We start from the raw sequence: 26,816 nt of genomic DNA, 5'->3' as shown, positions 1-26,816 counted from the left end.
TGAGAAACAAACTTTTAACTAACTTTTAGTTTTGCTGTAGGTTGATAGAGGCCGAAGGCCACCTAAGCATTTTATTCCTGCTTTGTAAACTCCGTTTTAATATTGATCTTGGACAATGTACAAGGCATGTGGAGATTTATTTCAACAATAAAATATAATAATATTTTGATTTAATAATATTATAATAATTTTCTACATCTATTTTAAAAATTATTTTTAAATTAACTATATTAAAAAAAATTATCCAAAAAAAAATCATTTAGTACTTTAAAAATAGGAGATTTAAAAAGATATTAATGCTTTCCAATTTGAAAAGGTTGGTGGTTTTGAATTGCAAGCTAACATAAATGTGATTGTTTTTTTTTTTTTTTCGAACAACATAGATGCGATTGTTGAACACGGCGAGCTGAGGCATCGTGGGTATATACCTTGAATCAATATCAAACGTATGGGTCAATTATCCATGTTCAATTAATCAAACACTTGATTTTCATATTGTCAATCTCAATAATATATGTTGTTTTTATTTGATTATTTCATACATTATGCTAAATCACCAAACTAATGTCTTTTTTTTTTCTTTTTTTTTTTCAATAGAACAAATGTTCAACTAATGTCTCTTTCACTTGGTCCTTTTATTATGTATTTTGAAATGTTGGGTGTAATCCCACCCATTTTTATACATTTTTTTCTCTAGTCAAGATTTTTATAGTTGTAAAAATAAAAATTGTGGCAAAAGTCTCTAAAAATTTTATTTTGATGTAGATAAGTCTCTAATATTGAAAAATAGTGGCAATAGTATCCATATTCGAGATTCTTGTAAGTCTGTCGTTCCTCATTTTAACAGATCTGTTAGTTGTTCTCAAACATATCACATATTAATTTGCGGCATAAATCCTCAAAACAATCACTTTAATGCAACTTAGTCTTTAATCTCAAAAAATTATGACAATAGTTCCTAAGCTCGATATTCTTATTAGTCAGTAGGTATCCAATTTAACACCTATATTTGTAATTCTTAAAATTGCCATGTGTCAAAAGTTTATTAATTTTAATCATAAATATTATTTTAAAATTATTTAAATAATAAATAAATTATTAAAAATTATATAATTTTTTTCATTAAAGATTAAAAAATATTATATATAAATAAACTTCTACGATTTATCACCCACCATTCTTGATGGTGGAGGTTTATCGCCGATCAGTACCATCCTTTCATCTTCACATTCTTTTTCATCTTATCCTACTATCTTAGAAAATAAAATAAGCAAAAAAATTCCTAAATCGCTACACCTTGCTCCAATCATCTCCCCTTATCTGTTATGTCGGTCTTTATTTTCGGTTGCTATATCTCTACCGTTAATTAGAAGAGAGAGAGAGAGCTAAAGAATAAAAAAAAAAACAAAACAAAACAAGGACATGTGATAGAGGCTGGGTTGGCCTGGGAGAGAACAGAAGAAAAAAAAAACAATAGAAAAAAAAAGTTAATTAATTAATTTTAAAATAATTTATTCATTTTTAATTAAGATTATGATTTAGACCAATAAAATATCAACAAGTAATATTTTTGAGAACTATATTAGAACAGTTAAATTTATGAGAATTTTTAAAATTAAGAACTTATCTACATTAAAAGTGAACTTTGTTGAGATATATACATCAATTTAATATTAACACATGATATTTTTAAACAAATCTATTAAAATAAAGACCAACAAACTTATAAAAATTTTAAATTTAAAGACTATTATGGTTATTTTTCAAAATTAAAAACTTATATACGTCAAAATAATTTTGTTAAGACTTTTGCCCTTGCTAAAATAAGCTTCCTATAAGTTTCCAAATACCAAAATTTAACAATACAAAATTGACTTTCCATATATATATATGTCCCACTTGAACTGAGTGTTCAGTGTTCACATGGCTTCGTTTTTTATTAAATATCCAGACACCGTACATGTTCTTCTCTTTATATATGTTAAAACTAATAACTTTATATATATAAAATATTAAATATACGGTGCGTTCTGTATATTAATATAATGTTGCAATTAACGTTTTTTTTTTCTGTTGAAGATTACAAGAAATATTATTAATTTAAATTAATATATTTTTTAAATAAGTTTAATTAATATTAATTTGTTCTAATCTAAGCTAGAATAATATTTATAATTCATAAAAAGAGTTTTTCATTAGCTTATATTTATTATAGTTATCCAACACTAAAGAAAACAAACAAAAACAATATACTTTCTATAAATATATACCTTTTATTTTAAAGCTAACGAACAGCTATTTAAAGCTTACCCAATTTTGTCAAAAAGAAAAGCTTACCAAACGAACGGGTATAGTTCGATAGCAACTCGTGCTGAAGCCTCTTCATAGCTCATATAATTGTGATGATAAGATAAGATATTAACATCAAAAAAGTCCAAGAGAAGATATTACAGCTCCGAATTGAGAACAAAAACCAAATACCACCACAAAAACGTTTAGTTGTCGTCTTATGAATGAATTATTGTTTATATCTTATATGGTGTGATACTGTGATGTAACAATTTGGACCACTTACAATCTTTATAATGCACCACTTCTTTCCACTTACATTTTAAAATATATGTTACTTTTAATAATAGTGCTTTTCTCTGCTAATTCATTATCACTTCTTATATATATATATATATGCTATATATACGATATTCAAGAAAAAAAAATCACTATTAGAAAAATAACCAGGTTACAAAAGTTTATATTGTATGTATATGCAATTGATCTAGACTAAATTATCGGCATTTTGCAGCTGGCTGGATGGCTTAGCTCCCACCACTATTTTTTCCTTTGCTTCTTTTCTAAACTGTGGTGAGACATTCTTTGATGGGTACTACTTTCTGTCTCTCTAGTGTGTCACTGTCCATCTTAGTCACCGTTTTTTCTCTTTCACTACAAAAGTGATCACCACTACTCTCTACTTGATCAATCATATACACGATTGATAGAATCGATCGAATGAAATTAAGATAATAATATTACAAAAAAATAATTAATGAAATGATATATCTAATCTTAATAATTAACATTTAATTATATATGTACTCAAAAGTTCTCTTTGTGAAACTCAAACTTGGTCGAGGTCTTGTGGGAGAAGTCGGAAGCCAGTTGTTTGAGTTCTTTGGTCAGTGCCGGTGCCCCACAGTAAAACACGCCTGCATTTACATTAATATGACCATTAATTGCTATGAAATTAAGATAAACCTTAAGAACAAAAACTATAAACAAATATATTTATAATTATTAACGGTTTCTAAAGGTTAGTTTCTTACCAACTCGAGAATTAGGGTGTTGAAGAGCAATCCTCTTGTAGACTTGGCGCCAGTTTGGCTTGGCAAAATGCGATTTGACACGAGTGCCTGAGACAACATCCACACCACTCTTGGCATGGTGGAGAGACTGAAGCATGGCAATGAGAGCTGATCTCGCATCTCCTTCTTCGTATACACTGGTGCAGTAGTTGTGGAGTTCAATGAGGCCTCTCTCGTCCATCTCAGCCACCTCATTAAGTATCCCTTTGAACCACTCGAACGAACCCTGTTCCCTTGTCACCCAGTAGTAATAAGCTTTCTGGGTCCTGAACACTGACGAAGACGAGGGATTATTCGATCTATTCTCCTCGGCCTTCATGTTGTTTATGATGTCTTTGACAATGCTCACCATGGGTGTGGCTCCTATCCCAAGTCCAACAAGCAATACCACGTCGTATTTCTTGTAGTCCTGTGCTGGAGCTCCGAATGCACCGTCGATCAAAATCTTGGGGAAGCTCGGGTTATTGTTTCCCCCAACTTGAATGTCTGCTCTCAATAGACCGCTCTTTCCACCCGTTGGAGGCTGACAAATCTGTTAAAATAACATCAAATAATCATATTAAAAATGATATACATGAATACGCATGATATGCTTTCAGAGATTATATATAGGCTAAGTTGGCTGACCTCTGAAAAGACAGTTTTGAGTTGCCGAGTCCAATCGCCGAGTGTTCGAATGTGAACGCTCAAGTAGTCATCTCCAGGCGCTGATGTGATAGAAAATGGATGCCTGCATATACCCAAACATATATTCATGATGAATTAGTCTATTCATATTGAATCTTATACAATGCAAGAAAAGGGTAAGTTAGATTAGTATTTTTTAATGATGCATACCATTCGAAGGGGGATACAGCAGCACAGTTAACAAACATGTACTGACCACTCTTGTATTTGAAACCCTGTGGCTTTGTCATGTGAATTGCCAACACATTTCCAGGATATACAGCCACTTTCAGAATCTTAACAGCTTTGATGCTTGATCTAAGTGCTCTGATCAACCTTTCACAAGCGTAAAGGCACACTGGTACTGCCAAATACATCCATGTCTGCCATATATAATCAAACAGTTGTAATTCATTAGAACATTACTCGTTTTATAGAATCATCAATATATAGCTAAAATTGAATTAATTAGTTACTTACCGTTTTTTGATACCATGTCTTTGTGAGATAGAGATAAATTCCATGGACAATAAGGAGAGTGTAGACAATGACAAAAAGGTGATGGGAGTACCAAAAGGCATTGAAACCAGTCAGCCTCTTTAAGAACTTGGGCAGGTTGAGCTTGTTCCGCCTGAACCATGGGGTGGCCAGAGTGAAAGCAATGGCCATCAACACAACCATTATAATTCCAGTCACACCTTCGACTCCTTTAACAAACCACCAATAGCTTTCAGGCTGTTCTTCACCAAAGTAAGGTTCTATGAGCTCGTACTTGTCCTCTGAGGCGTCGAGAATTCGCGGAAAGTCACATGTCAAGTGAGCCCCTGCATGAAGCCCCACGCCAACAACGATTGCCGCAGCAATCACCTTGTGAAAATTAAGATTGTCATCAAAAGGAACAACGACACCTAACTTGGTCTTGTTCCTGAGCCAGGTGATGGTGTTTCGGCAGACAGGTAGTAAGATGAGTGCCATGTTGAACTTGAGTGTCTCGGCGCCTCCTTTAGCAATGCAAACACAATATCCCATGACTTCGAAAGCAGCCTCGTTGTTCTTGTACTGAATAAACTTATAGGTGAAAAGACCCGAAACTATTCCAAGCCACAACATCATAACCCACACCCTTTGCCAATTGTCCATTAAGGAGTACCTGGTCCTCTCCCACCAACGAGTCAAGGCATTGCTCTCCTGAGTCGGTTTCAGTTTCTGGCTAAGCATCTGGCTTAAAATCCTGCTGTCGGTCACCCTGACCGATTGGTTTGGAGCTTGAAGTAACAACATTTCCAAATTATGAACCATGATGTAACCAGCGTTTTCAGGGTCTAGTTCTTCCATGATCATTGCTGCATACTCTTCTGATTGTTTCTGAATGTTAGATAGTTTGTTTGCCGAAGCGCTGAGACTGATAATCTGTAAACACAAAAAATCGAAACAGAGTAATTAAATTAATGTTTACGAGACCAGGACACATGACATTGATAATGACCATGTATAATAGTTAATTAGTTAAAATAAATAAAATAAATTATTTTACCTCTCTGACTTCTTCCTCTGTGATTCGCCCATCAGCATCTCTGTCAACCCTGCATAATAATTAATAATTTTCAGTATAAATTGTGCGCATTTAATTTATTATGTTATGATAGCATTAATTGTGTGTAATACTTATTAATACATATATATAAAATTGTGAAGCGCGTACATGTCGAAGAAAGTCTGGAGTCTGGAGTCAAAGCTTTCATCGGCGACTTGTTCCCAGAACTCTTGGAGCTGTGCCTTGTTGATGTACTCACCACTTATGTTGCGCCTCCGAGCCAGTGCCCGGAAAAGCTCCCCTGCAAATTCTTTTGATTCTTTGTTCATTCCTGTAACGTAATCACATACGTAATGTCAACGTCATTATTATTATTATTATTATTATTTTAAATTCTATTCAACTTTTATCATTCCCTAACATTTACCATAATAAAAAAAAGTTATGGATATGGTTTGGGAGCAAACAAGAGGTAGGTAGTACCTATGCATTCGCCGAAGAGAGAAGAGTGAAGAAGGCCATCGGAATTGGCAGTGAGCTGGTCGAATCGTTTTTCAACGGCAGACCAGGCGGCAGAGGCGGTGGCGCCACCTGTCTTGGCGGCAATAAACTTGAGGCCCTTCAAGGCGTGTGCGGCTGCGGACTTGTTGCGGTTGAAGCGCCTACTAGCAGTGGTGGAAGAAGATCTCTTTGAGTTTGAGGCCAATCGCTTGAGTTCCTGTGAAACGTGAGTGATGACACGAGATGAAGCTGTACGGAAACGAGATGAGCCGAAGGAAGAGGATTTAGAGGACTTGTTGATGTCGTGAAGAGTCTTCTTGGTGAGCAGAGCAAGCTCAGGGTCCTCGTTCCCTGTCGTGGTTGCTTGGACGCTGTGAACGGCCACTGTGTCGTCGTGGATGTCCAGAGTGACCTCAACGTAGGCGTCGTCGTCGTCATCATCGTTGTTGTTTTTACTGTTGTGATTGTTTTTACTCATTTCGAGAGGACCACTGAAACCAGCTCCTCTGCTCATGAAGGAAGTTTCATCATCGTCGGCGGATGATACTGCCAGTTCTTGATGATCTTTCGATGATGATGAGTAAGAGGCCTTAGTCATCTCACGATCTCCTCCTCCTCCTCCTCCTCTCCTTTTATCACTGTTACTTCTCCTCATCTTTTTTTCTAGATCTCTAGGCTATCTCCTTTGGCTGGCCAGATTCTAGATTTATATTTCTTGAGTTAATGCCAAAATGAGAGAGAGATTTCTTTTTTCAAAGAAAAGTGGGGAAAGTGGGTGGGATAATGATAATTGGAGTTTTAGAAATGGAAATATAGATATATTGATATGAGGAAGTTTGTGCTGTTTATATATATACATAATATATAATAGAATATTATAATGGTGGTATTGATAATAAAAGTCAAAGTCAGCAGTGATGTCGTACTTCTTAGGTATGGTAAGGCAAGGCAATTGTTGCAACACAGCGAAATCAAACGAAACGAAACGCAACGCTAAAATGAGAAAGTTGTAGGAAATTGGGTTGGGGGAGGAAGGGTGGTCAAACCGTATCCGATGACCAAAAGAATTTTTAATAAATGATTTATATGGACAAATTTATTTCAAACCATTTAGCTACAGCCAACTTTATGCTTCTTTTCCTTCTTCTAACTTCTTGTTCTTACTCACCTCACCACCCACCAATACCTTTTCTGAGTCAACTACAACTATTATTATTTTATCACGATTTCTTTTTTCCTTTTCCTTTTCTTTTTATTGTCTTTGTTTTGGTTTTCTCTGCTCCATTTCAGCCGTGTAGTTAGATATATAATTGAACATGTTATTTGTTTTTTTTTTTTGGTTCTTTAGGTGTTTACAATTAATCAAACTCAAAACGTTTAAATTGAAAGATGTTTTTCACGTGTGTGAATACGGATCAATAATTGTTATATATATTATATAACATAAATAATTTAATACATGCATGGGTTTCCAATTGCGTACATACTAACCGATAATTTCATAATTAATATATATCATCAAGCTTGACCCTTTTCTTGTTTGCAAATTGTATTATCGTTACCGATCGAATATTAATCGGAATGAAATGCATGTTCACATATATATAGATATAAAACTTTTTGTATTTGTATCTCCTTACTTGTAATAAATAAAACAATAGGTTACATTATTATTATTTATTATTAGTTAACAAGAGCAATATAGCCTCGGCGAAGAGGCCTTTACGTCACTTACAATAAATCACATGCATGTATGAATATTATTTATTTATTTTGTATAAACTATGTATCCTCGGTTGTTAAAAGAAAGAAAAGTAGGTTTGACGACTTGGCAAAGACAATTGATCTAATATATTGGATTTATTTTTTATTAGAAAAAGTAATTAGAATAATAAAGAGGGGAAGGACTCGGTGGGCTTTTGGGCCCAAATAAAAGAGAGTGGGTTGACGGAGACCATGGAGCAGGAACAGGGCTCCTCCTGTATACTTGGGTTCCTTCTTGAAAATCAAGCCTACCGGCATTTGTTGTTGTTGTTTAATAAGTTGTAAAGAACGCGTTTTCACATAAATTGCACCACAGTCAAATAATTCGACTATCCGACTAAGTCTTCCTTTCCTGAAAAATATAATATGGTTTGTTATTATGACATCATTACATTAGTCTTCTTCTTTGACATTAACACGATTGTCTTTTATTAATTTCTTGCACTTTTTTGACAAAACCACAAAAATCATTATATCTTGTTCGCCACTTAAAGACACACACACTTAAAACTAGTGTGTATCCACTATTCAGTTTCAGAATTTCTACTTTTATCATCTCAATTTCTTTCGAACCCTACTTCCTTTTACACACACACACACCACTCACCACTACTCAACACTATCCTTAATCATATATCATTATGACTCCGTTGTTATTATATTATTATCTTATTCCCCATATGTATACACTTATTATATATGAAAGACAAATTAATGTGAACGATAAAGCTGCACCTTTATCTCTCCACCGCCGCTCATACAACAAGCCATTTCATATACATTATATTATACGTATGCTTTTACACGAATGATGACATTTTCTTTCCTTAAAATATCATTTTAGTAGATTGCAAAATCAAATTGTCATCATTTTAAAATGCATATATGAGTTTCTAGGTTACTTTAATAAGAACACGTGTTCGTAAGTATATGTGAATTAGAAGATAAATCATTTAGATGTGTTATCAGATGGTTTTTAAACCTTACAGTCTCGTATAAAAAAGACACATGACCTTCAAGCGTAAGGATCAGGAGTAAGAATCACTTATTGGGGGACAAATCCCAATATGTAGAAATAAGTAGAAATATATCCTCGCCTTAACATACAAGAAGGTAAGCAACCGAAACACAATCTAGTTATTCACCGTGAATCGTACAATAATAGCAAAATATATAAAAGCGGAAAATAAAGAGAAATAAACACAATGGCGACATATATTATAAAGTATGCAAAGACAAAATATTATCCCCCTGACCTATATAATAATTTGAACTATTAACAAATGATATTTTTAATATGGAATTATAAGTATAGTTTATTAAACACTAAATAGTAATGACGAGTGATTTTTATTCGGATCACATATGTGTTAGATTTATGTCCTGAAAAATATGTAAAAAATATTTTAATTTTAAATATAAGGTAGGAAATTCAGTATTCCAATAATGCCCCTACACCAGCACCACAAAGTGTAAAAAACTAAGGTCAAACTTGACCTTTCCCCCTTGTGCGGATCACAAGGTATTTCCCTCAAAATCCTATCCCCTTTGTGGCAGTATAAAGCTTTTCTTTTCTCTAACCCTAGTAGCCCCTTCTCTTTACTTCTCCTTTGAAAAAACCTAGCAGCCACTTCTTTCTTCCGTAAGAGAAGCTTTAGCCGAACCCTAGCAGCTAGGGGTGTTCATTGGATCACATCCAATGTTTTTAGGCCTATCCAGATCCGATCCAATCATATATTGGATGTTAGATTTTACCATCCGATCCGATCCAATTAATTTCATCATCCAATCGATCCAACATCCATTGGATGTTGGATTGGATCGGTTCTATCCATTGGATGTATTTCATATATATTTATTTATTTAATTTGGGTTTATCCAATATTTTAAACCTAATATTTTTTGGATCGGATTGGATCCATCCAATATTTTAGATCCAGTATGTATTGGATCAGACTGGATCCATCCAATCCAAGAAAAAAAGAGTAAAACTTTAATGTTAATTTTCATATATACATATAAATTTGACGTATAACAATATAAAATCTAATTACTCATCCAAACTAAATGAAAATACTAATTAGTTCGATTGGATGTTGGATGTATTGGATTTTTAGACACCCCATCCACCATCCGATCCGATCCAATTGGATATTTAAAAATAACATCCAATCCGATCCGATCACAATTGGATATCCAATGTTTGTCGGTCGGTTGTAATTGGATCGGTCGGTTCTCATTGGATTGGATCGATTTATGCACACCCCTACTAGCAGCAGCCCTCCTTTCTTCTTCTCCTTCCTTCTTGCTGCAACCGTGAGCCTCCTACAGTCGACCCCCACAGCAGCTCCTTCAACCTTTCTTCTTCTTCTTCTTCAAGCTCAGTCACACCTCTCCATAACCGAACCTGTACAACCAAAATAAACACCCAAAAATGACAGCAAAGATCTAAAATGATCTTTGTTGGTTATTGAAAAGAGACCCGAAAAACTCAACAGAAAAAATAAAGAAGAACACAATAGTTGATTTCGGAGTTCCCCTCAAAATCAAGGGTACATCTCCGCAAAGATGCTTGATTATTCACTATCCATGTCACACTAAAAGAAATGTCACTTTTACCAGCGCATTTCGCAAACTGCGCTGGCAAAGAGGTCAAAGTTTTACCAGCGTACATTTGCAGTGGCTAAAATCTAACTTTTACCAGCGCATTTACGTGCCGGGATTGCTAGCGCTTTTTATTTTATGCTTGCAGAAGTTCTAATACCAACGTTGATTTGCCAACTCTTTTTGCCAACACATCACAAGTAAATTCTATTTTACCAGCGCAATACCAACTTTTGCCAGCACAAAAATGTGTTGACAAAAGTGACATTTCTTGTAGTGTCAAAACCGATTACAAGGAGTTGGAGATTCCTAGCCACAATTTCAGTAGGTAATCTCAAGCTTTTACTCTCTTTTCTTCTTTTATTTTTCTGCTTTTATTACAAAAGAAAACTCTCTAACTCTCTCTATTTTCTCTCTTGTTTTCTGAGGTTGTATCTTCATGAAATGGCTGCTGTATTCTCTATTTGAGCTGGAAAATCACACCCTAAAAAATGGGCAGGTTGCTCCTTTATTTATGTTGTTGTTGACTGTGATTTTGTTGTGGTTTTGACACTACAACAAATAAGATTTTTCAGAACAAAACTTTCATGGCGTTTTCCTTTTAATGTCATAAAAGTTTATATAAAATGACATTTTTATTTAAATGTCGTGACATAGTGTTATTAATAATAAATAATGACATTTTAATCATAAATGTCATATAAACAGAATAAATGACATAATAAAAAAGTTATTAAAGATTTTTAAAGTACAACATTTTTTAGTTGTTATTATAATAATTCGTATGATATTTTTATGTGAAAATTACACCTAATATGGGATTTTGAAATATTTTTACATAAATATGGCAATTTTAAGTTTGGCCATTTTGTATGGCATTTTTTTATTTTCAAACTTATATATGGTATATACTATGCCATATTTATGGTATTATTAATTTTGAATACCATATTTAATGCTTTTGTATTTTTTCTAAGTCAAACCCTAATTTTTTTAAAGTTGTTTATCTCTCAGGTGCTGCCTCTCTCTTTTCTTCTCTTTCTCCGGTGGTCGATTCTTGCTCCGATTGTTATTAGCTCCGGTAGTTGAAAATAGCTCCAGTGACCGATAGTATCTGCCGGCAGGAGCGTTGTCAGAAGCTGACGATGACATGGCCGGAACCTTCACCGACACCGAAGAATTTGGCAGTGGTATGGCTACGTTAATAGAGGGGCGGCACTGGATTAAACTGGAGGGTTTGGAGTAGTGGCCGCCGGTATTAACTGATGTGTTTGGTTTGGTTTGAAACTCAAAACTATGATTAGCCTCCTCACAATAGTCATCGTTATTAGTTGTTTCTTTCTTTGGAACTTTGAATGATTGGTTATTTTGCAATGAGAAGGAATAATCATGATCAATGTGATGAGTTTAGTTTTGGGTATTAATATTGGTCGTACAGTTGTTAAGGCTGTTGATAAAGCTGTCCATTGAACCAAAATCATTGAGAAGATGTTGCCTTATCAGCTCCAAAGTGGTAACTTCTCCTTCCAAAGCCATTAAGTTGTAATAATAAGAGTATTTTTATGGATTTTTCACAGCTTCGAAACTGGTTTCACAATATTCAAAGATTTAAAATTAGTTTTACAGGTTTTGAGAGTACTATAATGGGGTTGGTTCATTTTATGTTATTACTTTTATTTTAATTTTGTTTTTATTATTTTTTTTTCTAGTTTCGAAAATAGTTTTTACACTTGTATTTTGTTTCTGGATTATTATTGTACATTGTGTGTTGTTTTGATTATATCTGTTAGTATTTTTTTTGGTTGACCGATAAAAACTGGTTTCAGTTATATGCATTGTTTATCATTTATGTGTTGTTATGATTTTTTAAAAGATCAAAACTAGTTGCACAGGATTCATAAGTTCTTTCATAGGTTTTGAGGGTTCTGTGATGGGGATTCTCCATTTTATGATGTTATTGTATCATTTTTAGATTATAATTTTTTGTATTGTATTTTTTCAATATGATGTTGATGAAACTGGTTTTTTAACTGTTTTTAATGAAATAAGATATAATATGGCATAAATACATAAAAAAAAAAACTGGTTTTTTCTACCAAAAAAACACAATACAAAATTATAAAACCAGTTTCATCAATATTAAAAGAAACTAATTATTTCATTAAAAGAGACAAAAAAAAATAGTTTCATCAATAACATAATAAAAAATACACAATGTCTAATAACTAAATTTTTACAAACGATACTAAATTTAAAAACCAGTTTCGAACATATAAATTTTATAGCAATACCTTATAACCAAACTTCTAACTTCATTTTTTAATCCGGCATTTAATTTTTTATTTGTTTGCTCAAAAATCAGAGTTGATTTAAACATACAATATGCAGCAAATATAACAAAGAGAATCAGAAATTAAAATCAAAGAGAAACAAAGAAAATTAAAGAGACAAAAATACAATAAAAACCATAAAAGAATAACAAAAAAATTTGTGGAATGTGAAAAACCAGTTAGTAAAACAATCAAAATAAAAACAAACAATTAAAAACCAGTTTCTTGAAATAATCAAATAAAAAATTGAAACTTAAAACTCAATTATGAACAACAGTGAAAAAAAACTAGTTATGAAAACTAGTTACTCAAAAAAAACCAATTATGAAAATAATAAAATAATATGTGTGTCATAAACTGATTATTTAAAATAAAATAAAAATTTTTGTTCAAATATCATACAATAATAAAACTGGTTTTATACAAACTAAAAAATATACAATAATATCATAAAAATGGAGCAACCCCATTACATACACAGTTAAATCTGTGACACCAGTTTCGACCTGTGAAACCAGTTTTGACGCTATAAAAGATCATAACAAAATTTAAATGTTAATAATGAAGTTAACTGAAACCAGTTTAATCAAACAATCAAATTAAAAAAAAACACACACACACACACACAAATACAAAAAAAAAAAAATACTAATCACAAATATAATCAAAACAATACACAATGCATACCAATAATTTAAAAACAAAATATAAGTGTAAGTTTCGAACCTAAAAATAAAATAATAAAAAAGTAACTTAAAATAAAAAATTTGTAATAACTTAAAGACACTATTTTTTTTTTCAATTCTTTTAATGAAATTATTAGTTTCTTTCAATGTTGATGAAACTGATTTTTAAAGTTTGTATTATTTTTAGATTATAATTTTTTATATTATTTTTTTTTTCAGGATGATGTTGATGAAACTGGTTTTTTTTTCTGCTGCTTTTAATGAAATAATTAGTTTTTAACAAAAAACAAAGAAAAAAAACAAGTTTAAAATCTGTAAAAAAAAAAATAACATCTATAGTTGAGATCATTTTTTATTTATTGTAGTGTTTTATTTTTTAAAAAAAGAAAAAAAAATAAAAAGAAGCACAAATTTAAAGTTTTTTATGGCATTCCTCATGACTTTTTCCCATATTTGCAAGTTTTTTTAAAAAAATGCCATATTTAGTGTAATTAAGTTTTTATGCCATATATATCAAAACTTATCCTTATTTTCCCATATTTTTGTAAATAGCCCTATTTTTATTTTATTTAAATATTCGAGTAAATGGTAGCTAAAATACTTAATATTTTTAAATGTTATACTTTTATACCCAATTTATTTTAGCGACTAGTACTCAATTAAATTATCATATATAGATTCCTAATTTGTAATCCATATTCAATTTATATGTATTACATGTTTTTTAGTTTGTACAGAAAAAAAATGTATTACAAGTTAATATTGTTCTCTATTTATATTATTATTTTTAAATTTTATGGAAGATTATACATCATACAAATAATAAAATTCAAACCCACTATTATACAAATAATTAATTTATATATAAAGTATAATTGATTTTTTCTATTTTTTATAACTAAATTTTTACTATACCAACACCTAATTTTGTGTAAAGTTTAATTAAATTATAGAAAACTAAATACGTGTATATAAAGATGTGAGGAAGTGGACAGTTATTTCCTATATATTTTTAAAATAAATAAAGAAAATGTCAAATGTAAAATTACAGTAATAACTGAAATATCTTTTTTGAGAGCATTGTCTGCCCTTAAGTTTGCTCTGTGGCAGTTGAGTTAGTTTATGAAGGTTTATTAGCAGTTTATTAGCAGTTCTCCTCCCATTTCGATATTAACTTCCCCTGCGCCACCATGTTCTTCCACTCATCCATTCCACATCTCATCTAAATCTGAATTTTTCATCCTTTCTCCTTTTTCCTTTCCTTCTCATATTTTTTCCTATGGATTCTTTTCACCCTGATCTCTCACATGCCCTCTCTGTTAGAGAAAGAGAGGTTTATAACCTATCCAACATCACCATTCCTCCTCCACGCTCTGTTTCCCACCGTATCCTTTGTAGGGTTTTTTCCAAAAGGAGTTTCAATCCTAAACAACTTACCAATCTGATATCTACACAATGGAAAGGAAGATTTGAGGTGTCTGTTTCTTCTTATGAAAATGACTCTTACATGATTACTTTTGGATGTGAAGGAGACTTAAGGGGAGTACTTTCCAAGGAACCCTGGCACTTACACAATCAACATCTAATTTTATGCACTCCAAGTGTTTTGCAGAATGCCCCTTTTAACTCATATACCATCACCCCCTTTTGGATACAAGTCTACAGGCTTCCTTTTTTGAGCAAATCTAAATCCTTGGCTAAGGTGTTAAGGAATTTGATTGGTACTTTTTTAGAAGTGTATGAAGACTCTCTCAATGAAGGATGGGGTCCCTTTCTTCGCATTCGTGTTGGTATTGATGTCTCCAAACCACTGCTGCGTGGACAGACTGTAACCTTTCCTTGGATGAATGATGAATTATGGCTTGACTACCGTTATGAAAGGCTTCCTGATTTCTGTTACGAATGCGGTATCATTGGACATGTATTTGACAAATGTTCTGAATTTCTGGAAAAAATAGATGATGGCAAAGATCCGGATCTCCCGTATGGTCCTTGGATGGAAGGATCTCCCTTACCAAGATCCAATTATGATCGTTATAGGCAAGACTTCTCTAAATCAGGACCATGGCCTTTTATCACACGTCTTGCGCGTAACACTATTTCTCCCATCATCTCTCATCCCCAACCTTTTCCTGCTTTACCATCTCACATTACAAGCCGTGAAAAGGGGAAGGCTATTGCAGAAAATCCTTCTGAAACTATGGTCAATTACAAAAAGAAAACCACTTCCAGTTCTCTCATCCCTCCCACCGATGTTGCTAACACTTCTAGTTCGGCTAAACAAGACACACATTGTAACACCATAATTTCAACTGCTCCTTGCGCCTCTCATTCAACTGAAGTTATCATTCCAATTGATTCTCTGAAATCGGATACTGCCAGCCACCTTCGACAACACACTGCTGCTGCCTCTGCATCAATGAAATCTACCATTAAACTCTCGGTGGCTACTCCTCCTGCATACACTCATATTCTTTCCTCAACAGTCAACACTCCATCTTCTGCTCAACATCTCTCTACATCCACAGACTCTACTACTGCTCCATCCATTCCTTTTGAATCTCCCACAACTAGAATTTCGAGTGCTATCATGGACAATTCTCAATCTTCGGCTTGTGATAACAGAGTTGCCTCCTTGTTCTCCAAAAGACAACTTACAACTTCGGGGGGTAATGTTCGCAATGTCCTTAAACGATGTCGCACTCGACTGAATCCACTTGATGACATTACAAACACAGACCTGCACCAGCAATCGGATCCCACCTCTGAAATGTCTAATCTTTCACTGATGGCTGATGGTAATGGTGTTCCTTTGGCGAAGGCTGATGCTCAGCCTCGCCAATCACCATGAATGTTGTTTCCTGGAATGCTCGGGGCTTGAGCAATCCGAGAGCATTCCGTCAAGTTCGTCTGCTCTTTTCTCAGCATAAACCTGATGTAATTTTTATTATGGAAACTAAGCTTAGTTCAGGGTCTATTTCTAAATTTCGTAATGCTTTTAATTTTCTGAATGGTATAGAAGTTCCTAGGATAGGTTTAAGTAGTGGTTTGCTTTTCCTTTGGAAGTCTAATGTAAATGTAACTATTATCAATTATGGACAAAACTTTGTTGACTATTATTTGGCTTTTGATGATGGCTTCTCTTGTCATTTCTCGGGTTTTTATGGTGCTCCTGTTGTATCTCAAAGGAAATTCACGTGGGAATTATTGACAAAACTTAAAGACTCAGCTCCTCTCATGCCTTGGTTGGTCATGGGGGATTTCAATGAAATAATCTCTCATTTGGATAAATTAGGAGGACCTCTAAAGAATGAAACTCAAATAGATGATTTTCGGACTGTAATTGATAAAAGTTGATTACAAGAATTGAATTTTGATGGGAACCGATTCAGTTGGCACAATAACAATACAAACGGGACTAATGTGAAGGAAAGGTTGGACTATGGTTTCATCAACTCCATGTGGTTCAACAACTTCAACGTTCCAACAGTTTCTCATTTGGATTTTTTCCAATCGGATCACAGAGCTTTACTGGTGCAAATCAATCCTTTGCTGTCTACTTGTAACCAAAAATTCAAGTCTCGATTTCGCTTTGAAAAGCTATGGTTAAATGAAGATATGTGCTCTGAAATCATTGCCAACAACTGGAAGAATGCTACAGCCGATCTCCCTACTCAAATTCTGCAGAATTTGACAGCATGTTCTCACCAATTACAAGCCTGGCACATGCAAAAATTTGGAGATCTCCCTAAGAAAATCAAGATCAGTCAGCAAAAAGTGGAAGCCCTTCACAACTCCTCTGCAACAACTCGTTCTCACTTTGAAGAGCTGAAATCAAGTGAAAATATTCTTGATGAATTATTAGCTCAGGAGGAAGAGTATTGGCACCAACATTCTAGAGTTTCTTGGTTAAAATCGGGTGATTCCAACACGAAATATTTTCACCAACGTGCTAACAACAGATGTAGCAGCAACAAAATTTCATCTCTTCAAGATGATCAAGGCATCATGCGCACAACCCCTTCTGAAATTGGACAAATCATTCAGACCTATTTTCAGAACATTTTCACTACAACGGGGATGGATTTAGAAGCTCTCCAACATGTCTTACCTACTATTCCGAAAACTATCACAGCAGACATTAATCATCTCTTAATCGTGCCTTATACAGCTGATGATGTTTATACTGCTCTTTCCTCAATGAGTGATGATAGCAGCCCCGGTCTAGATGGTATGTCGGTTATGTTTTACATAAACTATTGGCATATAGTTGGCGAATTGGTGTCTACAACTGTGTTGAAAATTCTCAATGAAGGTGGGGATCCCACATGCTTCAACCAAACCTTAATCACATTGATTCCTAAGGTCAAAAAGCCTACTGCAATGTCCCAGCTGAGACCCATTAGCCTCTGCAATGTGCTCTACAAGATAGTATCTAAAGCCATTGTTCTTAGATTAAAGCCTTTTCTCTCTTTGGTTATTTCAGAATCTCAAAGTGCTTTTCTTCAATCAAGGCTTATCACAAACAATGTTTTAGTTGCTTTTGAGCTTTTACATTCATTGAAACATTTAAAGAGGGGTAAGGAAGGTTATGCAGCCATCAAGCTTGACATGAGTAAAGCTTTCGATAGAGTTGAATGGCATTTCATCGACATTATCATGACTGCTATGGGCTTTGACTCTTCGGTTATTGATCTCATCATCCGATGCATTAGCACTGTAACATATTCTTTTTCGGTCAATGGTAATACTCAAGGTCATCTTACTCCAACACGTGGTATTCGACAAGGCGACCCATTATCACCATTTCTCTTTGTACTTTGTGCTGAAGGTCTATCAAGATTATTCCAACATGAAGAAAGATGTGGCAATCTTCAAGGTATTCGTATTGCTCGAGGTGCTCCTATGGTCTCTCATTTATTTTTTGCGGACGATAGCCTTGTCCTTTGCCGAGCAAATAACCGTTCAGCCATGGCGATCAAGCGATCTTTGAATTTTTACTGTCGTGCATCAGGTCAAAGCCTAAATTTGGAAAAGTCGGTCCTTTCTTTTTCACCTAATACATTACTTGCTATTCAATCCAACATCCAGCAGATTTTCCAAATGGCTATCCAACCTTGCCATGAGAGATACTTGGGCTTACCTTCATACTCAGGCCGAGATAAGAAGCTTCTATTTGGTGAAATTAAGGAAAAGTTATGGAATCTACTCTCAGCTTGGCAAGAACAGTTATTTTCCATTGGTGGAAAGGAAGTATTGCTCAAAGCAGTTGCCCAATCTATCCCGACTTATGCTATGAGTTGCTTTAGACTTTCAAAATCTCTTATTAACCAAATAGAGACCATGTGTAATAAGTTTTGGTGGGGTTCAAATTCTTCATCTTCGGGCATTAATTGGAAGACTTGGAAGGCTCTTACACAGTCAAAAGTTGAAGGAGGTATGGGATTCAAAAGCTTTGTCCACTTTAACCAGGCTCTTTTGGCGAAACAAGCATGGCTTCTTCTTTCGAATCCAAATTCACTCCTCAGCCGAATACTCAAGCCAAGATACTTCAGATCATCTTCATTCTTGGATGCAAATTTAGGATCCTATCCTTCCTTAACATGGAGAGGTATTGTTTGGGGTAAGGAATTACTTGCTAAAGGACTTCGATGGAAAGTTGGCAATGGAGAGGATATTCTTTGTGCGTCTGCCCCCTGGCTTCCAGGTCATACATCCTTTAAACCATTGCAATTTCGTGGAAATAATGCAGCAATGAAAGTGTCAGACCTTATTTTGAATTGTCGGCAATGGAACTATGGTCTGCTGAACACATTATTTCTGCCTTCGGATGTTGCATTGATTCAAAGTATTCCTTTAACTTTTGTTGAGCATCACGACACTATGATATGGCACCATGAATCTACTGGGGTTTATTCAATAAAATCAGGGTATCTACTAGCCACAAAACTTGAAGAACAACAGCCTATGTCAAGTGGGAATCAAGCTCAGCATGGTGGAAAAATTTTTGGGGGTTAAAGCTGCCTTCTAAGATCCGTATCTTTTTGTGGAGGGCCATTCATGATTGCCTACCAATGGCAGACATCCTTCATACTCGACATATCGCGGATTCAAGTCATTGTACTCTTTGCAACAGAGCTAATGAAACGATTTTCCATGCTCTTTTTTACTGTAAACGTCCCAAAAAGGTGTGGCAATGTTCAGATTTCAGTTTACACTCTATCCTTTCTCGTCACATAAATTTGAAGGAATTATTTCTCCAAGTCTCCTCCGAATGGTCTTCTTTAAGATTAGAACAGTTTGCTACAATAGTTTGGAGCATTTGGACTGAAAGAAATAAAGAAAGGCATGGTTCTAAACCCAAACCTCATGATGTCCTGCTGTATTTTGCTCTCTCTTATATCTCTGAGTATCATGATGTTCACAGTAGGCAACCTGCTACCTCTTCGGCACCTACAGCTGGTCACAACACAGCCGCGACAAAGGACTCTGATTGGCTGAATCCTCCTTCAGGTCGTCTGAAATTAAACACCGATGCGGCAATAAACACAATGGAAAACAAGTCTGGTTTTGGCGCTGTCTTGAGGGACTGCTCGGGGCAAATTAATGCAGCCATGTCTACACCTTTTTGTGGATGTTTTACGCCAGACATTACGGAAGCACTCGCTCTAATGCATGCTCTTCAATGGATTAAAGACCTTCAACTACCATTACACTATATCGAGACAGATTCTCTATCTGTAGTTAAAGGTTTACACTCATCTCGGGAGCTAGTGTCCGATTTTCATTGTTTGTTGCACAATATTTCTCTTTTAGTATCCAACTTCCCTGGAGCTCAGATCACTCATGTATATCGATCTGCTAATAATGCTGCGCATTTACTGGCGCGCTATGCTCTCTCGGTGGATTCTAATTGTTCATGGGTGGAGGAAATACCTCCTCCTCTAATGCCTATTGTATTTTAACTCTGTTTTAATATAATAGCATTTTCTCAAAAAAAAAGTTTCATCACTTTCTGGCCACACTTTCTAAAATTTAAACGGTAAAATATTACCCTAATATATAGCGGGAATAATTTTTTGAGACAAATTCTAAAAAATTACACAATTCATTTTTCAAATTTATATATATCTCTCTCATCTCATTTCAAAAAGATTAATATCTCCTCTCTTTTGAAAAGTTAAGCACAAAAACATATCTTTCTCTATGTTAGTTTATCCTTTTATTAATCTCACCAATTTTTACATTTGTATTTGTCTCATACACATCCCGATTAATTGATGGTATTATATAGAACTATATTGTGTAAAATTTATATCTATATTTTTCTGGTTTGATATTTATATATTTGGTGCTAACGAATGACTATCAGTGTTTTTATTATTATATTTTTTGGTTTAATTCTTGGTTGGAGCGCAAATGCTTTCAAGATTATTCATTATTGTTATGAAATAATATAAAGTAGATGAGAAGAAAGAAGAAGAAGATGAAGAGAGAAAGAGAAAGTGAATGAGAATTTTTGAGTTGTTTATTCCAATGGGGTGAACCCCTATTTATACAAATACAAGAGTGAGATATTAAGAAACTAAGAAAAAGGGAAACTAAGGAAAAGAGGAATGTTGATTACAATTCATGGTAATAAATAAAAGATTTGGACATCCACATAATTATTAATATTTATAACACTCCCCCTTGGATGTCCATAATAGCTGCCTTATTAAAAATCTTGCTGAAAACTTGGTCAAAGGAAAAAGAGTATAGTGTAAACTAACTCCCTCCCCCTCATTTAGGCATTTGTGGAGATCTTCTAATCGACGAATTTCGATCTTGTCTGCCGTCTTCTCAAATGTTGATGTTGGTAATAACTTTGTGAATAAGTTTGTAAGATTGACACTTGATTGAATATGTTGAACACCAATATGCATTTTCTTGAAGCGTATAAAGAAGAATTTCGTGAAATGTGTTCTAACTCTATCTCCTTCAATGTACCTCCTTTTAGTTGAACGATGCAAGCAGTATTATCCATAGAGAATTGCTTGGGTTGATACTTCTTTATTGAGTGCAATCCATATGTTTCCCGAATATGCTATGCCAATGATCTCACTCACACACATTCTCTACTTGCTTCATAAAATACAAGTATGTTAACATGATTTATAGTTGCCTCGTTAAAAACCTTGCTAGAAAAACCCAGTGGGACAAAATATGAGCTAGGGAAAAGAGTACAATATATATTTCATATTCATAATTATTTGCAAGTTGCCTCGTTAAAAACCTTGCCAGGAAAACCCATTGGGACAAAACCTGAACTAAGGGAAAAAGAGTGCAACATGAATATGTCTCCCCCTCATGCACATATGATCCATAATTCTTTTGGTGATAATATATCTCATAAGATTATTGTTATCACTTTTAAAATATCACCATATATGATCTTTGATCATATATTTTCTATAACTCTTTCAGAGTATGTATGGACTTCTAAATTATAGATGAGGGGTTCGTGGAACATTAGTCTTTATCCAACTAATCATTCATGTGTGTACACAACTTTGTTCATACGAAAATTTAAAATTTCAAGTAGATATGAACATAACAAATTAATGGTACTATAAATTTTCATTTGTGACAATGATGGTACTCCAAGACCATATATTTGTTCCATCTTGTTGTATGATCTTAATTTCCATATCAAATGATCATATATATATATAATTCTTGATACATATGAAGTACTTGAGGACTTCAATACTAATGAACAAACTTTATACATTAATATTTCTCGAAATACAAAAGAAATAAAAATTTGTTCTTCAATTAATCAAAAACTCTTTAAGAGTCTATCACAACGTATAATTTACGTATTTATATTGCATAGACAACCATAGGTATTTTCAAATAATAATTTACTTACATGTCTTTATTTCATACAAAGATCTTTGTCATATAGTGCGCGCGACTTTGAATTTATATCACTTAAAACATGTATTAAATTCTTCTAGAATTTTTAGATAAGGCTTATTTCAAATTCTCACTATATTAGGAGCTCCAAATAAATAACCTTTTGTTGCAACATTTATGTGACGCTTATAAATCCTCATAAAATATATTCCAGGCTATAATCAAATCATGATTATATTTTCTCAATATTTAAGCCTTACTTCAATCAATCTCATGTCTATGCAAACTTTGTACAACAATTCATTATGTACAAATACATATATGCAAATTTCTCATTAGAAATATTTATTTGCACACCCTACAGGTCTTACTTCACTTTATGTGAGTAAATTTGCCTGGATTGCGTCATAATATTTTGGCCAAAAATCAAAATGTATGTCGATGATTCTCGACAAATCTAATACCATGATCCTTGCTATCTCATGTTAGTTTATTGCATATGCAAACATTCAATATTTATTGTCGAAAAAAATTTCAATAAATGATAATTTCCTCCCATATTGACATAACTTATAGAGATCTCTTTAAATTACATATTTTTCAAATATGTTTATCATTTATAGGTACCTATATAGAATCACTTCAGGGATTCAATTATGATCAAATGTGTTATGTCTAACTTCTCTTGGGAGTCTCTTCAAGTACCGTTTTCATCACGGTTATCATTTTAATTATCAATACTTTATAACATTAAGGTATCTCCATGAGTACCTCTAGATTTAACAACTTCAGGGCAAATCAAATGAACATTTATTAATAATTTCTATATTGTTCATTTACGCTTCAGGCGTTTTCAACTCATTCTATCTCAACTTTAAATAATATTGATTTGCAGTTGGTATATATCATTTTGAACTATATTGTTCTTATATACTTTGTGCAAGGATCATTTTTTAAAAATTATCATCGATCCCAACTGCTTCTCTCCCCCTGATCGAGAGAATTTTTAAAAATTGTGATATCTAATAATATTAATATACCTGTAGGGATTTCAGTATATCACAATGAATCAATATTTGTTTAAACTCATATATACTATATGACATTGAACTTCAGGTTCAATAAACTTCAGTTTCAAGTTCAATCCTTATGAACTTAATTCATTTCTAAGAATGAGTCATACGTGTATAATTAGAAATACATAAATTTACACATTTTGTAAATGCATGATTATATAAACTTATTACATCGATAAGAAACTATGCAATAAAAATCTAACAATGGCTCAAGATTGTTAAGAAAATATAATTTAAATATTTTCTATGTGCAAATATATGCACATTCTTCTTTTGAGCCTTATAAATAACAATGAGAAGAATCTTCTGGTTCTTCAACAAAATTTAGTCAAATTCTTTGACAATTTATTGCATATGATTGATCATGTCAAAATAATTCAATTCATGAACTTCAGGTTCACTATAATTTTTATTTCAATGAAACTTTCAAAATGTAATGTAAATTCATTACAACATAATCATTACAAGTTTCATTTTTATATACACGAATAATATAATTATATTATTCTCCAAAACATATACACTCTTTAGGAGTCACTATTATGTTTATCAAACTTTATATTTCTTCAGGAATCACTATCATCAATTCAATGATGTGTATAATTTAAAAGATACATGACAACTTTATCATGTTATTGTAATAGTCAAATAGATATAACCATAATATATCATTCATTTTTCCTGGTGTCTTTTTAACAAGTCGTCTAATTTATTAATAGACTATTCATCAGTCTAATTATCATGACTTGATATATTATATATTTAAATGTACAACCAGTACATATAATAAGTTATTTCTTATCACTTTTATAACTAGATAAAAGTTATACATCTAGGTACATACAAATATATTTTTACTACTCCAAGTAGCAATTGTATGTAAGACTTCTTCAGGAAGCTTTTCAAATAATCATTTTGTGATTCTTTATCACTTTGATTATATTGGATCACTAACAAATGTTAGTAAGTTATATATTCACTTCTGGGAATATGCAAACTGAATTATATAGTAACTATATATATACATATCCTGTACCAACAATAGTTTGAAACTATTGATTTCAAGAAATAATAAAATATGTATATATTAATTTGCTTTTGGCATTGCCAATATATGTGAAATCTATATTCTTTGAAATAGAATTTCATGCCTATTCATTCTCTTTAGGTAATGATATCTAAATATTCTAAATGTACAATAAGTTTGTACAATTCACATTCTATTAAATAATCAAGTATACTTTTATCTTGATTATAAGTGTGTCCGTACTATAGGTACGCGACCACTATTATTCAATTCCACACATGATATATAGATTTCATGCACTTTGATTGTGTGTGGTATCTCATCTTTTGATTGTTTCCACTTTTTTCTGGAAATATTTGAGTAGTAAATAATGCCTTCGATTATTTAAAATCATTACATTCACTTCGGGGAATAACGTTGAACAAGTAGAACATTATTATAAATTTCTTAAAAATTTATTACTTGTTCATCCATAAAAATATAAGAAATTATTCAACAATTTCTTTTACGATATTTCAAAGAATATATGAATGCAATTTTTGCATAGTCTCCAAGATGTATGCAAAATTTAATCTTTAATATATGTCAGATTCAATAATTTCCAACATTGCAAGTAATAACAATGTATAATAACATGACTAATACGAGGAATCTTTAAAAGTAATTGACTTCAATTCGTATCATTCTCTGCAGGGAATGATGAACAATAAATACATGCCTCATGTATTTAAATAACATTAGTCATGCTCATTGTTATTCTTATACTTTGATGTTTCAATGCAATTTTCTTAATATTCTTTTTGGATATTCAAAACCCACTATAAAATTGCATCAATAATAATCATTTTTAATGATTCTTTAGTTGTATTCACATAAATACAATCTTTTTTTTTTTTTGACAAATATAAAACATTTACTTCAGGAAATGTTTGTCAAAATCTATATCGATATTAGATTACTTTTCATTGTCCTCAAAGAATACAAGAACATATATATAAATATGTATTCATCTCTTTCATTATATATCCATCAACTATATAATGAATATTACGTTTGCATAATCTTCAGGATATATGCAAGATTTTATTGAGGACGCATAATCATCAGGATATATGCAATATTTTATCGAGGATGCATAATCTTCGGGATATATACAATTTTTTATCGATGATGCATAATCTTCAGGATATATGCAATATTTTATCGATGATGCATAATCTTTAGGATATATGCAATATTTTATCGATAATACATAATCTTTTGGATATATGTATAATTTATATAGATTTTCTCTATCATATCATAGGCACACATATATTGTAAATATTATGAATGATAAGAACATAATATATGTATGAAATTAATAATAAATATATAAAAACATATACATACATATATAATATATAGATATATAGATAAAAAGAAAAAGGAAACCAAATGATTCTTGAAATTGTTTCAGTCAGATGAGTATATATATAAATATATATTTAGTGTATCGTGACTTTGAAACAATTCAAGAACTTTAACAAAATACTTACATTGGCTCTTAGGCAGAGATTCATGCTTGAAGCTTGGGCAGAAACTCGTGCTGATAACGTGTTATGAAATAATATAAAGTAGATGAGAAGAAAGAAGAAGAAGATGAAGAGAGAAAGAGAAAGTGAATGAGAATTTCTGAGTTGTTTATTCCAATGGGGTGAACCCCTATTTATACAAATACAAGAGTAAGATATTAAGAAACTAAGAAAAAGGGAAACTAAAGAAAAGAGGAATGTTGATTACAATTCATGGTAATAACTAAAAGATTTGGACATCCACATAATTATTAATATTTATAACAATTATTTGATTGTAACTATTTTTCTCTTCTTCATGAATTATAGGAAATATTGACACTATCTTCAAAAGAAATCATCGATCAAATGGACATCTCTAAGTTAAGAAGAAGCTTCTTCTACAATTATAATTCTTGTTTCTTCCTATGAGAAAGAAATATATGGTTTTAATTCCATCTTTGTACTAATGTAACTGGGTGGGATCATTACAATTTTGTAATTGTATTGTTCATTGTGTAAACATATTTGTAAAGTAAAAACAATTGTACTTTTACAAATGTATTATAATTAAAGTGTTTTTCATCAATATTTAGTGTGTGTATTAATATCAGATGTATGGTTTTGTTCAAATACATATGTTTAGGCTAATTGTTTTAAAGATTTATAAGCAAGAAAAAATGAAAAACAATTTTGATGAAAAATAAATTGTTATTATATAAATAATTAATTAATAAAATCTTCTAAAATTATACACACTATTATAATAAAAGTATTAATTAAATATATTTCTTAGCATTTTTAATATGTCA

The 26,816-nt window shown here is 32.5% G+C and overlaps 2 protein-coding genes across 2 annotated transcripts; both read right to left on the bottom strand.

Moving 5' to 3' along the window:
• Positions 1-2,702: 2,702 nt before the first annotated feature.
• On the bottom strand, positions 2,703-7,236 carry LOC115715205 (respiratory burst oxidase homolog protein D). Its single transcript, XM_030644049.2, has 8 exons — positions 6,046-7,236; positions 5,731-5,893; positions 5,563-5,611; positions 4,509-5,438; positions 4,200-4,411; positions 3,990-4,092; positions 3,324-3,894; positions 2,703-3,206 (listed from the first exon to the last, which is right to left on the bottom strand). Exons 1-8 carry the CDS (start codon positions 6,716-6,718, stop codon positions 3,097-3,099), a joined length of 2,811 nt encoding a protein of 936 aa, XP_030499909.2. The 5' UTR covers positions 6,719-7,236; the 3' UTR covers positions 2,703-3,096.
• A 4,188-nt stretch (positions 7,237-11,424) lies between these two features.
• Positions 11,425-11,967, bottom strand: LOC115694911 (ethylene-responsive transcription factor 5-like). The gene is made up of 2 exons (XM_061113536.1): positions 11,868-11,967; positions 11,425-11,780 (listed from the first exon to the last, which is right to left on the bottom strand). The coding sequence occupies exons 1-2, from the start codon at positions 11,965-11,967 to the stop codon at positions 11,425-11,427; spliced, it is 456 nt and encodes a 151-aa protein (XP_060969519.1).
• Between the last annotated feature and the right edge of the window lie 14,849 nt (positions 11,968-26,816).

Source organism: Cannabis sativa, chromosome 4, assembly GCF_029168945.1.
Source record: "Cannabis sativa cultivar Pink pepper isolate KNU-18-1 chromosome 4, ASM2916894v1, whole genome shotgun sequence".
NCBI classification, from domain to species: Eukaryota; Viridiplantae; Streptophyta; class Magnoliopsida; order Rosales; family Cannabaceae; genus Cannabis; species Cannabis sativa.
The sequence above is the reverse complement of the archived record's forward strand: the minus strand, read 5'-3'. Positions and strand labels throughout refer to the sequence as shown.

Coding starts and splice junctions, on each gene's coding strand:
- LOC115715205 (XM_030644049.2), bottom strand. CDS start 6,718: ATGAGGAGAAGTAACAGTGATAAAAGGAGAGGAGGAGGAGGAGGAGGA. Junction 5,894..6,045: donor TCTCTTCGGCGAATGCATAG/GTACTACCTACC, acceptor ATTACGTTACAG/GAATGAACAAAGAATCAAAA. Junction 3,207..3,323: donor ACACCCTAATTCTCGAGTTG/GTAAGAAACTAA, acceptor ATGTAAATGCAG/GCGTGTTTTACTGTGGGGCA.
- LOC115694911 (XM_061113536.1), bottom strand. CDS start 11,967: ATGGCTTTGGAAGGAGAAGTTACCACTTTGGAGCTGATAAGGCAACAT. Junction 11,781..11,867: donor TATCAACAGCCTTAACAACT/GTACGACCAATA, acceptor AATCATTCAAAG/TTCCAAAGAAAGAAACAACT.